Below are 17,098 nucleotides of genomic sequence, written 5' to 3'. Positions count from 1 at the left end.
TATCAGCTGCATGTATATACTTAAATGCTAATGTAGTTAAAGTTAATAATAAGATCCTGATGTCTTTGTTCTGCAAGAAGGATTTGATATGGGTAGTTTGGATTATAGCTTCATAGCAAAAGCTGACAGAGAAAGCAAAAGGAAAAGGGAAAAACCATTGTTTGTGTTTTGAGTGACACATAGTGTACAGCTTGTACAAATAGTGCCTAGACATGTTGTTAAGTGTGCAACTCACAGGAATTGCTTTATATTGTGAGTACATGCCAGGTTTTTGAAGTAGATTCAGACAGATTTGTCTTAAATATCTTGTCTGGGCTTTGTAGTGTAGATGAACAGGTGATTAAGGACTCTCGTGGCAGACAGAATGATCCCCTCTTTCATAGCTCCATGAAGAATCAGACAGAAGATGGGAAGAGAGACACTTTACAGGCAGAAATACAAAAGCAGAGAGGTACAGGTGAGACAACCCCAAAACACTACAACTACAACTAAAATAGAGATATGGTCAAATATACCGTACTGTACATCTACATTTATTAATTTAGCAGATGCTTTTATCCAAAGTGATTTAGACAAAATGAGTAATAACATTCAAGCTACACTGCAGAGGAGATCTTACTACATCAATCACCACTATTACCACAGGATGAGAGACCAGAAGGTTTAAGTACTAGTCAAAGTGTAGTTGAAGAAGAAAGTGGTAGAAGAAGGAGGTATAGTTACTGTAGGTTGGGTCTTCAATAGTTTTTTGAAGATAGAGAGGGATGTACTTGCTAGCTTGTTTCACCATCGGGTCACTACTAATGAAGATAGTCTGGATTGCAGTGTGTGTAGGTGTGGCAGTGCCAGACGATGTTCCTTGGAGGAACGTAGCGGCTGAGAGGGTAGCCATAGCAGTGTAAGCCTGTTCTCCTTAATAGCAAACAGTTCCTAGGTATCTGGAGTAGTTCATCTTCATCTTCATCTTCAACACCTTTTATTTGTAAACCTTATGCAAAAAAATATGTTCTGCTTATTATTATCTAATATGCTTATACTCATGTGTCTATGATTTCAAATGAAATGCACAGTCAAGACCTCTAGAGTCTTTTATGTCTGCCTCAGATCATCTTTGCCAGATTTTTGCTACTTATGCGATGCTAAGAGCATCTTACATAGCAGGCATGTTTACTCTTCCTTTGATGCCTACTTTGGTATATTGGAATAAGAGGTGCACAAGGGCATGAGAAGAAGGAGGAGATACTGTAGATTAAAGGTTTGTGAACATATCATAGGAAAGTCTGAAATTCTTTCTTTCTACCAAAATGTTCCAGCTTGCTTGTCTTTGGTTACAACCTATGCACGTTCTGCCTATTCTTAACAATTCTCTATCATTTATTTAACTTAAGCTTTTGTAAGAGTTGATTTTACCATCACACTCTTTCTAGCTGAAGCCTTGTTGGTCAAATCTGATTCAGTCGTTTGTTGTGAAGTATGTGTTTTATCACCATACAGTATGTTTGCAGATGTATTTCCCTCTGATTGGGTTCAACAGGGTCTTGAATAGGTCACAGTATATAGTGTGTGTGGAGTGGAGTCATATCTTTTTGCATGAGTGATTCATTTGTATTTTTTATAACTGTCAATCAATAGATTGTACATCACTAATTTTGTGAACTAAAGTTGCAATGCTAGAAAACCTTTTACCACAGTAGAATTTGAAACCTGGTCTATAACTGTCAGAGCAAAATCCAATCTAAAGCCTTTGTAATGGCGTGATCCCCTGCAGAGAGAGATGAGCACAGGTGAAAGAGATGCAGATTCTGGACGGATCTGTCCCCTTAAGCAGATCAGAAATAATCTTCCGCTTGTGTGTCTCTGCACAGGTGTGTACGTGTGCACAAGAGTGTGTGATGTTGTATGCAGTCGTGGGTGTATATGTGTGAATGTGAGTGTGTGTATGTCCATGTGTGCTCAGCCAGAGTCTTTCCTATTGTAATCAGATTTATTTCTGGCTCCATTTAATCAAACCACCTTGTTGTATCACAGCAGATTTGGCGGGCGAGGGGTGGGGGTGGGGGTAAAATCGAATGACTGTACATTTTTCAATGCTTACTAGACTTTGCGCTTGCTTTCAGTAGATAAAATGTTTTATGCACATACAAACTGTTTTGTGTAAAAAACATCCCGGAAACCATCCCGGTTTGAACACACACACACACACACACACACACACACACACACACACACACACACACACAAGCATAGAGAAAAGCTTTAGACATTGCACCATTGCACTACTGATGTCACTGCACATTCAACAGGCCTGTCTGTCCCTCTATCATGCCTCTCCTTGAGTCCCCTCTGGAGCCTGATTGGAGGCTGAGATCCTGAGATGTTCAGATTAGGAGGCCTCAGTATGAACCTGTGCTGAATGTGCCAGTGGAGCATCAGTAATGCCCTCTCCATCTCTCTGTGCTGGGCCCTGGCGACCCTCTGTGTCTTCCCAGGGCCACAGCGCCAATGGAGAGGGGAGGGGAGAGGGGGACGTGGCCTGCAGAGTGTGCTGAACCTTGTGGAGAGCCAATTCTTCAGTCTGTATTCCGGGATGTTTCCCCCCCCCCCCCCCCGGTAAATCGCATTATCAGAAAAGAGATAACAGCTTTCATCTCGAGGGATGAATCATCTTTTTTATGCCGTGTTCCTCCTGGGTGAGTACAGTATAGAATGAAGGAGCTAAATTTAGTCACTGTCAGAAGGATTATGTATTAGCCTTTGACACTGATGATCTGTGAATAGACTGAAGTCACAGGTTTGAAACCATTCTCTTTTGGTTTTACACTCAAAGTTGGGGGACACTTTGGAGATTTGCCAACCATATGTACGGCTGCAACTGGAAGTCACTGTGATGTTGATAGATGCTAGATGTACCAGTCTTTGAGAGGATCAGTTTCATACTGTAGTTCTTTGTTTCCCCGGTAGCTTTTGGATTGGTTGCAGTAGATGTAGTTGGGTTGCTTGAATCACTTCAGAGATACAAAGCCTCAGCTGGGTTTGCATCCAACCAGACTACAGCATTGCCTGTTCAATGACTGGTTATGGAAATGGAATGATAAAAACAAATGCATACCTGACCAAACGCTGGAGAGGGACCAAGTATGACAAGATAGGCAATAGTATGTAGATGAGTGGAGCGATTTAGTTATCCATTACAGTATGTATACAGACAGCGCTGTAACAGCAAGATTAATGGACATTAGACATTTGGAGGAGTACATTGTTTTTTGTCAGTAATGCATTCAAATGATGCCACAGCCAAGGCAAGGGCTGTAACTTAATACCAATATATGCATGAGTAATGTGTTCTCATTTTTTGAAAATGCAAAGTCACATTATTTCCACAGGTTTTCAATCTGTTATGTATTACATTCATTTTGTGCTAATACAATAAATGATAGCGCAGCATGCTTTAAATACTTTCTGCATGTGATATAATCCAAGCATGCATAATTGGACTTGCCTTCTGGACTTGCCTTTCTTCATGTTGTTCAGCTCATTTTAAGTGTATGTTCATCTATACTGTTCCATTATTCATACCTGCTCAGCCTGCTAGAGGCCTCACATACACATGCTGTTATTTTTACCTCACAATCCTAATGGAATTATCTTGTTGGGGTTTCATTATGCTACAGGAGACAAGCACCTGATCTGGAATCTCATCTCCACTGCTTACCATTTGGGAGTATTTCCAAAGGTTTCATATCAGCTAACGTAGAACACCTCCACTACATGCCATCCTGGAGCTGGGATTGGCCTCTGAATTATTCAGCATCTCAGTTGGACCACAGTGTGTCACTTCTGTTGAAGTTGTAATGAGTTAATCATTTGAATGACAGTATTTTGTAAATGTATGGTGCTGTGTGTTGCACAGTGAATATATTGAGCTAATACAATATTGTGCAATTTCAGCAGTATGGATATTTTGCACTTTTCTGCTGCATCTTTTAAACTTTGCCCCGTGCTTAGAATCTGATTGGTAGGCATCCTAATACTCCCCGTACTGACTACAGCTAGGGGCCGTACATTTGACAATTATTTCTAGCTGCTTGCGAACTGTACCCTGTCATTTATGTACATTTGGCCTTGTATTTGGGGATGATTTAATTTAATTCAATGTATTAATTAGTAATTCAAGAAGCATCCACAGCAAGAACTGATTTGCTTGTATCTAATAATTCATTCTTGTAGAGTCACTGTTTGTGTATGCTTATGGTCTTTGTTATTATTCTGTTGAATTTTATTTAGTCTATTGCTAATGCTTTTTATTCAGGCTATATATGACTTTACTTTCAATTGTTAATTTGAATGTTAATGTAATGTTTATTGATGTCATTGTAAGTCCTGTATGTTAAGAACTGTAAACATAAACATAATGTTAACACAACAGTATGCTAATAAACTAATTAACAACTAACCAGATGGTGCATATTCCAAACAACATACGACTGACTCCATGAAGCAGGCCATTATACTGTACGTTACTTTGCCTGTCTGTGCATTATGTTGCAATAGACAAATGCTACATTTATTCAGAATGGATGGAATTCCATCACCACAGCACATTGAACCAGCAGCAGTTGAAACCCCTAATTTAGTCCCCAGGCCTGTCTCTTGTGGAGGCCCTGTGTGGGCACTGGGCAGGCCTCTATAGGGGGGCAGGAACACACCCTGCTATGATTTGGAAGACCTCCCTTCGCCTAGTGGGATTCTCATTTATTTGCTTGAGATTAGGTTTACGTTTTCAGCAGAATCTATTTCCTTGGGATGAAATGATGTGCACAGAGAAAAGGTTCATGTGAATATGAGTTATTTGTAGTGGCACCATGGGATGGGTACTTATGACACATTGCACTTGGCCATGCTGTGCTCTTGTACTCATGTAACAGATCACATGTAAATAAAGGCAGTACATGTGACTATGTTCTGCCTTGTGACTTCGTTTCCCTCTTGGAGAAGAGAGCTTCTGCTCCAAAACCTCTTGCATTGTGTGATGTCACGGTAATCACATCTGAGGCTTAAGAGCAACTGTGCTGCTCTGCCAGTAGTATGGCTGACATCATACCCTGAACGTTGTCATTTTGCACTGTGCAACCGTTGTTATATCTGGAGGCCAACTCTTACTACTTCAGATTGAACTTTAAACTTGCAGTCTTGCTGAGTCTGTCTGCTTTTGTGTCTGTTCTTCTCCTCAGACTAGAGATTCTGCTGCCCATTGGGATGGTGCCCCAGTGGTCTGTGTGATTCAGAGCTCCCTTTTAAGTTGTTGTTCAGCATTGAAATAATAATGTAATTTAATTTACCGAGTTTAAAAAGGTTTTAGTATGGTTTGAGACTTTCCGTTATAAAAGCTGCTTGTCAACTAGCTTTTAGAAGAGTTGAGACCCTGAATGCTACAGTTTAACAGATGGCATTGTTGAAGGACACAGTACAGAGCATTTATGCCGGCCAAGTCTCTAAAATGAATACTCAAACAAATACTAAGCCGTTTCATTTAATCATTATATATAAGCATGTTGTTTCCATCTTAGTAATTTCTAACTTTGGTAAGATATTTTCAGAACACAATGGCTATTGTTGATTGCACTGCATTCTTGAATAGTTTCAGTCATTCTGTCTGTGAGGGATTTTCAGGCAATTCTTGTTTGAATCTAGCCGTGACAAAGAGATTAATTACAGTGATTGTTTTCTCTTAGTGCCATGCTCCAAGGGGTGTCCTGTCATGGTGGTGAATTCATTCCTAATTTATTGGAGTTATGGCACTCTGACAAGCTCTTGATTCTTGTTGTTTCAGGTACTACAAGACAGCCTAAGGAGGGAGAGGTTCCAGGGCTGGACTACAACTTTGTAAGTGTTGACCGGTTTATGGAATTGGAGAAAAGTGGAGCTTTACTTGAAAGTGGAACATATGAAGGTAAGCATAATTTTGCACACATCTTTATATAAACCCATATGCAATAAATTTCTAGACTGATGTTCTTGCAAAATATATTTCACTACAATTAGCATAATGTATGAAGCTTAATATTTATACTGTATGTAGTGCAGTAAGAGTTTGAGTCGTCTTGTCTTGGGTAAAACTGTTAACAATGACCTACAGTACGTTATTGACATACAACAAGTCACTAAATGCTGCATCCTTTTTCTGTGGCAGTGGAACTGCACTTTGTTTTTGAACATTGTGTACAGTCAGTCATTCTATCTGCTGTTAGGACTACCTTAAGGGGTGATTTCTTCCTCATTTTTTTTTAATGAAATAGCCTGCATTTTGTAGTCACACCCAGCTGTTTCTCTGATTCTGGGTCACCCCGTTATGGAAATCAGACTGTCCATAAATTTCTATGCAATGTTTCAGTGCCTTTTACTTTCCAGACACATAAAAGAAATCAAAAGCATGAAATTAAGTGAGATGAACCTAAATTAAGTGGATTTCCCAAGTGCTGGGTGAGATGCTGTGAAAGAATCGCAGTTTGGCAAACCCTAGGAGTCAAAAAAGTATTGAAAAGTTCATTTAAAACCACTAGACCAAAAGATGATGACAGGAATAAATGAAAGTAAAACGGCACATGTAAAGCAGCCTCAGGGGGCTACCACAGAAGCCTGCTGACCTCTCCCCGTGGCCTCTCGCTGGGTTGCAGATAACTTCTATGGCACGCCCAAGCCCCCAGCCGAGCCCTCTCCCATGCTCTTTAATGTGACGGACCAGCTTCTGCCCGGAGCCCGACCCAGCGCCGAGGGGAAGAGGAAGAGGAACAAGTCCGTCAGCAACATGGAGAAGGAGAGCATCGAGCCGCCCGAGGAGGAGGAGGAGGAGAGCCCCGTCGTCAACGGCAACGGCATCGCCATTACCCCAGGTCAGCTAGATAATAGACCCTGTGAGCTGCCAATGATGCCAAAAGCAGATTAGGCCATATACTTCTGTGATACCATGAAGTTCTGATTTCATGTCAACATTTCCATAAGTAATCCTCAAACCAGGGGTGCGTGAAGTATGTGCTGTGCATGCACAGTTTGCACCGTGCTTTGGTAATTAATTACTGTCAGTGAGACTAGTTTACGGTCTAATTAACATTTTGTCTTTGCATGGCAAACGTAGTGTGCATAGCAAGCAGAAAATCCAATTACTGCCATAGACTGCTGATCATATTTTAGTTGTGCTAAAATTATGTAAGTTTTTTGTGAGGTTTCATTTCAATAAGGAAACATATATCCATGTTTATAATCCTAGTAAGCTTTTTAAAATGTATTTTTTCAGATAGGACAGTGAGGAGTGACAGGAAGCAAGTGGGGGAGAGGGATGTGGTGAGACCACGGGTCAGATTGGAACCCTCTGGGGTTCACGGGTCTCTGTGGTCACTTGGCCCGGGTCCCTGTGGTCACTTGGCCCGATTGTGGTACGGATGCCACAGCCACTTGTGTCTCAGCGGCCTCCTGTTAAGCTTCTCTAAAAGATGACACATCTGTGACTGTCTGCTTTGGGTCTGAGTGGACGTCACTCTCGTCCATTCCCTCCCGCTCCGCTGCTGCAGCTCTGTGTCTGCCGTTCTGACCCCTGTTCTGAGGACACGGCAGCGGTACAGTTGGAAGGTCAGTCATGACTCACCATTTCGCCCGCTCTGCCCACAGAGTCCAGCGAGCATGAGGACAAGAGCACAGACGCCTCGGGGGACGTGCCCCCCCAGTCCTGCCCGCCCGAGACGCCCACCCTCGCCACCACCGACGCCCCCGAGGAGGAGGAAGAGGAGGAGGAGGGAGAGGCCCCCAAATCTCCCGCTGACTCGCAAGATAACGATGAGTTGGGTCCACTGCCTGACAACTGGGAAATGGCCTACACAGAAAAGGGGGAGGTCTACTTCATAGAGTAAGTGGTCAAATGTTGTTACCAGACCTTCCATTTTGGCCTGTGTTCTGATGGCTCTGTGCCCCTGTACTGTCAGTTGTATGTGGCCTATTTCATGACCTATTTGCTGCATTGATAATGTTAGCTAGTGTAATGATGTTAGTATGACGAGACACTGTTAAATATAGCACCATGATGACCTGTGGTGCCACCTGGACCTCATGGCCGGCAGTGTCTGACTGTATTCAGTGGTCTCCCATGAGAGACAAATCATCACCACACGGCTCCAGATTAAGTTATTACAGAGTTCTGATGTAGTTTGAGCCAATAAACCCCCTCCCAGTGCATTATCTGATTTATTTAGCGGAATATGTCACGTAACCTGAGAAATGACAGATTGGAAGAGTGGGTGCAGAGGGGGTGAAATAGAGGGACACAGTGTCTTCTCTCCTCCCAGTCCCTTTAAAAAGCCAGCCTCGACTGCCATTTTAGAGCCTGTAGTCTTTCACCCGGGCGTGCTTCAATTTACACACTCGGTTTGCTCTGCCTTAGCACCTAAGACATGTAGAGAGGAGTGTGCTCGAGGCTGTCACTTCTCTCTCCGTTCCCTTTTAGTCATAACACCAAAACGACGTCGTGGCTGGATCCTCGGCTTGCTAAGAAGGCCAAGCCACCAGAGGAATGCGAGGAGGATGGTAAGTGTGCCTTGCTTTAATGTGCCGTGCTCACTGCTGCAGGAGACAATTGTTTGCTTTCTAAAGCCATCGGTTCTATTGTGCCGTGCTGGAGGCACCATGGCGGTACAAAACACCACACTTGCTTCTGTGACTCTTCTCAAACCTCCCCCCAGTTGTCCTTGGGGCATATGTTTGTCAGCCTCATGTGGGCTTTACTGTAGCTGATGTCAGGTTGTGACAGATGAACTAATTGTTGTAAAGCACTTGTAGGGCACATCGCTGTCATCTTATGATATCATTGTTAACTATCGAATGATAGATAATAGTAGTGTCAGTGATTAACAAAAACAAAGTCATTTTCACCTCCAAGCGTGAGAGAGCAGTGCAGTGCAGTGCAGTGCAGTGGAAGGTGCTTCATATGGCCTACAAAAGCATGACACGCTGCATAACGCTAGTGGTGCAGTGAGAGAGTGAGAAGTGAAGGAAACAGGAGAGAGACTTTACATGCCAAGGTAATTTATTTTTATGGCAACAATAGACTAAAGCACCATTTTTTGTATTCTTGTTTGCGCGATTCAGATAATGAAGTCAGTTGCAGCACCCGCTATGGACAAAATGTCACAAAACTTGGTATGTGTTCAGCGAATGTGAAAGAGGAATAAGAAGTGGTGGTCGTCATTTGGCCCCAAAATCATTTTGTTTCTTCCCTGCCTACAGCTTCAGCATATCCCACTCTTTTGGCAAGCAGTAGACTAATTCCCTTAAGAGCTAACTTCCAAACTGTGTGTGCTACCTAAAGTCTCTAGATCTGTAACCTCTCTGGAGTCTCTGACATGGGGCTCTATTGACCTGCTGCATGTCTGGCTCAGCCGCATTGATTGATGACATTACAGGTAGCATGGCATGAGCCCTTGTGCAAACAGTCCCCGTCCCGGCAAACACTCGCTCGTCCCTGCAAAGAATTTGGTGCCAAACCATCCCTAGAGCAATACTCAGTGGGTAAAATCCAATAACTAATCTCAGAGGTGGAAAATGGCTAATGGCAATTAGTGGTTGTAGATAGGTAATGTGTGTCCAGTGGCATCTGCACATTTATTTAAGAGCTGTTTGCAGCACAGGTGAGGCATCTGTTCTACCGGTATGCACGCTTTCTGGGAATCAGCCCTGTGTCCTTGGTCTAGGTCTTTACAAGTGGCTCCACAGGAACACTGCTGTGGGATTGTACTCATCAAAGGCTAGTGAGTCATCTAGCATAGGCACCCTCTGAGCACTTCATTAACCAAGAGCCCAGGCGTGCACAAATACACTGTGAAGCACACACTCACACATACACACACCGCCAGAGAAACGTGAACACACATAGTAATATGTTGACATGTGTGCGCTCTCAAACACATCTCGACACACACAGGGAGAGACAAATGAGCCCACAGCAGAGGAAAAAAGAGACTTCTTATGTGGTTGCCATAGAAACTAGAGGAGGAGGACCAATTATTTAAGGTAGCAGCCTGATGTGAAAGGCTCGTATTTAAGGTGGAAGATGGCCTGCTAGTCCCATGCTCTGTGCTTTGTGTTCAAGAAACAGCTGAGCCTTGATATGAACTTAATTTAGAATGAAACGGAATTAGGTGTTGCTTATATACATGCATTTTATTTCAGTCTGTGTGTGTGTGTGTGTGTGTGTGAGAGAAACAGACCCATTCAGACATCATAGCTGCTTTCCCAGGCCCTAGCCATCAGCTCTTGCACTTGATGTGTGCCATGAGCTCAACTGAATTTGCCCTCACCACCCTAATACACACTTGTACAAACTCATTTCAGATCATTCTGTGACCTTGGTACTTGTTTTGTCAGTGCGACACAGAGGCTGGACTGAGATTGAGATCTTCTGGCCCACACACATTTGCAGGAGTCCCCAACGGTCATGTGTAGTTAGTCACAGTTATTTATTTGATATTGGAAACCCTACGGTTTGGGAAGCCTCCTGTAGAATAGTGCAGAGTGGGAATTGTGTGTGGTTACAAAGTCAACAAAAGTGCAAGAGAGATTTAGGGTTTTTTGGTTGGTTTCTTGATTTTCTTTTTCTACTTTTCAGTACCTATGATATTGATAGCCGGCAGTAATAAGACAAAATGGAATGGAAATGGAAATTGTTCTAATTATTACTGCGTCTCCTTTTCATATGCAGGCTTAGCTGTGTGCGAGTGGCTGTGTATTTAAAATGCATGCATAGAGAACTGTGTGTGTATATGTCATGGGGAGTTATCTGCATCGCTGCATAATGCCTCAGGGATGTTTTCTGTTCAGGATGTTTGAAATAATAATCACAAAGTTTCCGGTGTATATGTGCTGGTGAAGGCCTCCTGATAGTTCACCAATGGCTGTTTGCCCTAAAAGCTGAAAGGGGAAAAAAACCCTATCTTGAATGTTGCAAGTGCTGATTGGCCTGCATTGTTGTCATGGAGACTTTCCGGCCCTCTTTAGTGCAACATATCTCAGCTGTACTGAATTTCATTAAAGTGGGAGTGTGCTAACCTGCACACAGCAGGCCCTCTCGTCCTGATGATAAAACTCCTTATTAGGCGTTATCAGGTCCATTGCGCTTACAGGTGTGTCTATGTCATCGTCCTGTGTTGGATGAACTCCCTTGCCCCTTATTGATGAAATATACCCTGCTAAACTTAGACATTTGGTCTTTTTTTACACTTTTTGCCTGAGGCAGTGAACACACACACACACACACACACACACACACACACACACACACACACACACACACACACATACATACCAGAGACAGCAGCCTCCCCTCACTTATCTTCCTATGGTTTCCTGTTCTCTCCTGTGTCCTACTTTCTCCTGTTTTTGGGGCTGTCTTGCTTTGGTGCTCCACTTCCTCCCACCGGCTCCTCCTGTGTGTCCCTCTTCCTCTTCCTCACACCTTCGCTTGCTCGGCTCGCTCGTCCTGCACGCCAACTTTTCTGTTCCGTCTCTTAGCTTAAATGCTGTTTCAGCTTTGCAAGCAGTGCCTATGAATGAAACAATGACTGTGGTGTCACATTTGTGATTTGACATGATTCCAAGACTAATATAGCCACATTAGCGAGAAAACAGAACAGAAAAAAACACAATGTGAGGTGCGTTCAAATTCAGCAAACAGAGAGTGAATGTTCATAGCAAATATGTTTTCTCTGAACAGTTAAATTTGAACGATTTGGTGTAAAAATTCCATTTTAACTGTAACCGTTCATCCAGCTCCCATCCAGCTCCACTGTATGTTCTCAGAGAAATACTTCCTCAAACTATGTGTCTATGAGTGTTCGCATCACATTCACAGAGATGGGAAGAGGGAGACAGAAAACTGTTTGCAAACGTTCACCAATGTTTGTGAATTTGAACGCACCGCAATATAGCCCACAGCTGGGATACGGTAGGGGGCCTTATGCTAGGGTACTTGCTATGTGACGCTACTATAGCGTCAAACAAATGAAGACACAGAGCAATAGTCAGTTTGTCAGTTTCATTCCTTTCAAAAACATTTCTTATTTTATGATATTAGATATAATAATATATCTTTACTGAGAAGCAGTTGTTTCCAGGCAACCTATGCACTCTGTGTGAGTGCTGTCCGTTGAGTTGACCTTTCAGTAACAGTCCTGTGTTGTCACAGTGCTGCTGCCATATCCTGTCCCTGTCATCATTATGCATATTAAGGCAAATAGGCAAATATTGCTCCCAGGAATGTGTTCCATTAGAGCAGACATAAGAAGTATGGTATAATATACAGACATGCAACCAATTGACTAGAATGCTGTATATGTATCTATAGACTCCCATAGTTATGCTGAATATTGACTCACTGTATGGTTTCTGTTGCATCAGAGCTTCCTTATGGCTGGGAGAAGATTGATGACCCTATATATGGCAGTTACTATGTGGAGTAAGTTGTATTTTTTACCTTTGTTGGTGTATTTGATAGTCTTGAGTCTCGTTTTAAGCGTGCTACCATGTCTGTTGCACATATATCTTGTCTGTTGATGTTATTAGTGCATTCATAGATTGTATACTGTACTGTTTGTGTAGATTCTCTATATGTATTTAGCCAATGTATGTAACAATACCAGTATATGTTCACACAGATCTCTTGGAAAAATCATACAAATGATGGCTGTAAATTCATTTATGTAAGAAAAACAGCACTTTGTGCTGTCAAGAAAGTTATTTGTCTCCATGTTTTGGGAATTCGGCATTGGGTACTAAGTGGGTGAAAACAATGTCTCCTCATAATCCTGAAACTGAATTTGCTGTGTTTTTTTGCATGCTTAATGAGACATCAGTGTTTTGATTAGTTTGTCATATGAAAATGCTCTTAGGGTCTTGTTGCAATGTTGCTATTTCAATATTTAATCCCAAACAGCAGATGATGAGGCGGCTGTATCTGGTCCCCCCAGAGGTGAGCCTCTGAGATTAGCCCGCTAACGCTAATGAGTTTCCTCCTCCTCCTGCTCCCCCTCAGCCACATCAACAGAAGGACCCAGTTTGAGAACCCCGTCCTGGAGGCCAAGCGACGCCAGCAGCAGCAGCAGCAGATGCAGAGCCAGGGCCTGTCAGCGCTGCCCCTGCCCACCATATACAGAGGTGACCCGGCGCTCCACAGCCTCACCAGCATACACATAGGAACATGGCCATGTTTGTGTATTTGGTACAAGGTGATGAGTCACAAGGTTGAGCTCGGTCTGGGCCCCACATCTCTACTTTTCTTCCTCCTGAAAAAAACAAACTGACACACACTCGTACACTGCACCTTTGGCTGCATCTATCACCCTGTGTGTGTGCGTGCGTGCGTGCGTGCGTGTAACTAAAATACATGAATTCTCTGTACTTCTCACAATCAACTGGAAATACTGACCATATGGATTCTTAGATCACTCATGATGTTATTATGAAAGTATCAGTAAGAATGTAAAGCCCTGGGAAAGCCCTGGGAAAGGTCTGGCAGGCCAAGTGACTGTTCCTCTGCATCTGGATCACTCTGCTGAGTGGTAGCTTCTAGTCATCCTGGTCTTCACAAGTGTGCTGTGTGTTTTATTGCTGTTGATGGTGTGATTGTTGCTGTTTAAAGTGCATCCCCCTGACCTGTGTGTGTGTGTGTGTGTGTGTGTGTGTGTGTGTGTGTGTGTGTGTGTGTGTGTACACACGTGTGCACGTGTGCATTGTCCACCTCTTTTCTGCAGAGAAACCTCCCTTCACGCGCGACCCCACCCAGCTGAAGGGCACCTTCCTGTCCACATCGCTGCAGAAGAGCAACATGGGCTTTGGCTTCACCATCATCGGCGGCGACGAGCCTGACGAGTTCCTACAGGTCAAAAGTGTCATTCCCGACGGTCCGGCCGCACAGGACAGCAAGATGGACACCGGTGAGTTCTTCAGAATGGGCTGCATCATTCCCACCTCAGCTGATCTACTGTACTGTGTAGCCCTGATCCAGACGTCTCATTGGTCAAAAACACATAATTTCACATAATGTCCTCTAGAGCAGTGTTTATCAAACTTTTTCAGATCAATATATAACCATAACCAATAAAAAACGCCTCAAGGACCACCTAGCTAAAAAAAAAATAGTAGACTACAACAGTATATTACACAATAGACCTACTCACTGAACAACCTTGCTTATTGTCTTTGCACCTTGCTTATTGTGTCAGAGAATTCATATGATTTAAACTGGCATAGCTTACATAGCTAGTGTTGCAGAACTGTTTGGATACAAGTTGGTTCAAGTTGGTTCAATATTACAAACAATATACATTAATATTATATTTTACCACGTCTGCTCACGGACCACTTGGGATAGCTTGTGGACCACCAGTGGTCCCCGGACCACACTTTGAGAAACACTGCTCTAGAGAGTACTACTCAGTCAGTCACTATATGACTATGCCACCAGGCCCATATATGACTATATGATTAGAACTCAGTCACTATATGACCATGCCACCAGGCCCATATATGACTATATGATTAGAACTCAGTCACTATATGACCATGCCACCAGGCCCATATATATCACACTGTTCCTGACATTATGGGCATGCTCATGGACTCAGACTCAAATTGAGCGTATACAGTCGTAACTCGTATGCACAGGGCTTTTACTGTCCGAATTAAATCATCAGCTTGTAAATACTGGTAATTGTTTACCATTGTTGAGAGGTTAATTAGGAACATTGTGGCTGAAAGCATTGTGGAAATGTACAATTGTGACACTGCTTAGCTACATTTGACTGATTGTTGTATTTTATGCGGCTATTTTATAATGTGCAGCTTTACTGGTGGAACAGTTGTTTAATCACAAATCAGACTAATGCTGTCACACGCCACAGTACAGACCTAATTTAGATGCAAATTCCCTTTTTTTTCTGCAGGATTTTATCTTCATCCAGAGTAAATTTGAAATGCAGAAATGCTCTCTCCCTCTCTCTGTAATCTCTCTGTTCTCTTTGTCCTTTCTTCCTGCCCTCTGCTGTTTGCTCTTGGCTGGTGTAATCAGCCAGACATACCCTTACCCACACCTCTCTGTTTGGCTAATGATGACACTGTTTCTGCAGTGCATTAGTGGTCAGCATTGAAAAACGAAAGTAGTTGATAATAATTTATTTCTAATTCAAAAGTATATTGTTTAAAGAGCAGCTCAACTGTTTTGAGGGTTACCTAGATTCTCATGATCCTTTGCAACAACATTAAGATCATCAAACTTAACTATAAATGTTTTCAAATGTTTTGAACATGGGGGCTCATGAACATGCCCCCAGAGTGTAGCACTGTAGCTGAACATGGTGGCTCACGAACATGCCCCAGAGTGTAGCACTGTAGCTGAACATGGTGGCTCACGAACATGCCCCCAGAGTGTAGCACTGTAGCTGAACATGGTGGCTCATGAACATGCCTCAGAGTGTAGCACTGTAGCTGAACATGGGGGCTCATGAACTTGCCCCCAGAGTGTAGTACTGTAGCTGAACATGGGGGCTCATGAACATGCCCCCAGAGTGTAGCACAGTAGCTGCCTGACAGCTCTAGCTGTTGGGTGTAGCAACTCAAGCTAGGTTTTTCTTACCGACATTACTCGGTGACCTTGAGAAATAGTGATCTTTGTGAAAAAAATCTCCTTTAATTGCCTTAAGACATCTTATAAACGCTTCAGTTACTGTTTGTACTCAAATAAAATACTTCTTTGAACTAAAATGGATTGAGTAAATGAATTAGGTCATTAGTTTCCGAACATGTTTTTATTTAGTTTGACGGTTCAGGTTTACAGTGCAGCGGTGGTCTCTGATGGGTTTAGGGGTGTCCATCTGGAGGGCAGCTGGGAGAGATGGTCTGTGGATGAGTGAAGGGATATGTGAGCGTTACATCTGTGTGAGCGTCATATGTAACCGTCTCATTCTCCATTCTGTCTAGGTGATGTCATCGTCTACATAAATGACATTTGCGTGCTTGGCACCACCCACGCCGACGTGGTCAAGCTCTTCCAGTCGGTGCCCATTGGTCAGAGCGTCACCCTCATGCTGTGCCGAGGCTACCCACTGCCCTACGACCCCGAGGACCCGTCGGCCAGCAACACGCTGCAGCCCATGGGCCTGGTGGAGCACCCGCTGCTGCTCAACGGCCGCAGCAGCTACGACAACTACATGGAGTACATGTCCCTGACCGGCCGCCTGCCTGACCAGCAGACGCCCATCCCCCACCCCGGGGACACGCACCTGGACGGCTCCCAGCCCCCCTCCCTCAGCGCGCCGGGCAGCTCCGGAGCCATGGGGCACGAGGACGCCGTGTCCATGGCGTCGTCGGGGACGGCGGCGGGGGCAGGGGCTGGACAAGGGGTGGAGCTGCTGAGTCTGACCATGGTGAAGGGCGCGGAGGGCTTCGGGTTCACCATCGCGGACAGCTCCACGGGTCAGCGGGTCAAGCAGGTGCTGGAGGCCCAGGGCTGCCCGGGGCTGTGCGAGGGGGACCTGATGGTGGAGTTCAACCAGCAGGGCCTGCAGGGCCTCAACCACAACCAGGTGGTGCAGCTGCTGAAGGACTGTCCAGTGGGAACGGAGGCCACCCTGGTCATCCAGAGGGCAGCCCCAGCAGCAGGTAAGAAGCTGCTGCCATCTGCAGCACCGTTTTGGACCTGGGAAAGACCCTGTTGGATCTGAGCTTTCAGTGCTAGCATTGCATGCTGAGCTCTCTGTTATGTTATGTTCGTAGACCTGATTCCTATGGTCCTAACAGAGGATGCAATGAATCTTAAAGGTTAAGGTCAAGTTTTGCAGCCCAACACAAAACTGACACTTGAAAAGCAAAGACTGTAGCTGTGTGGTAAGTTCACTTCAGCATGGTAGTGGTCATAGTGTTTTGATCCTTACACACAGGTTGCATCAACACTCTATAGTCAGAAGAAAAACATTTTGAGTTGAAGAAAAATCCAGGTTCCCAGTGGTCAATATGGCAAAATGACAAGCATCAGAAATATTGACCGCTTTAGTTTATTTTTTCCGTC

At 43.9% G+C, this 17,098-nt stretch overlaps 1 protein-coding gene across 6 annotated transcripts in view; it reads left to right on the top strand.

Moving 5' to 3' along the window:
* The window catches only part of magi2b (membrane associated guanylate kinase, WW and PDZ domain containing 2b), a 61,510-nt gene that overhangs the window by 25,926 nt on the left and 18,486 nt on the right, over positions 1 to 17,098 (top strand). For 3 of the 6 annotated variants that reach the window (XM_042110536.1, XM_042110534.1, XM_042110533.1), the window contains exons 3-11: positions 5,831 to 5,950; positions 6,675 to 6,890; positions 7,663 to 7,897; positions 8,492 to 8,571; positions 9,133 to 9,183; positions 12,436 to 12,493; positions 13,070 to 13,191; positions 13,788 to 13,970; positions 16,012 to 16,692. In XM_042110536.1, the coding sequence (XP_041966470.1) occupies positions 5,831 to 5,950; positions 6,675 to 6,890; positions 7,663 to 7,897; positions 8,492 to 8,571; positions 9,133 to 9,183; positions 12,436 to 12,493; positions 13,070 to 13,191; positions 13,788 to 13,970; positions 16,012 to 16,692 (1,746 nt within the window). The remainder of the gene's footprint in view (positions 1 to 5,830; positions 5,951 to 6,674; positions 6,891 to 7,662; positions 7,898 to 8,491; positions 8,572 to 9,132; positions 9,184 to 12,435; positions 12,494 to 13,069; positions 13,192 to 13,787; positions 13,971 to 16,011; positions 16,693 to 17,098) is intronic. The other 3 variants (XM_042110537.1, XM_042110538.1, XM_042110535.1) reach the window with 1 other exon arrangement.

The sequence above is a fragment of the Alosa sapidissima genome, chromosome 11, assembly GCF_018492685.1.
Source record: "Alosa sapidissima isolate fAloSap1 chromosome 11, fAloSap1.pri, whole genome shotgun sequence".
Classification (NCBI taxonomy): Eukaryota; Metazoa; Chordata; class Actinopteri; order Clupeiformes; family Clupeidae; genus Alosa; species Alosa sapidissima.
Note: the sequence above shows the minus strand (reverse complement) of the source record. Positions and strands in the feature narration are given on the sequence as shown.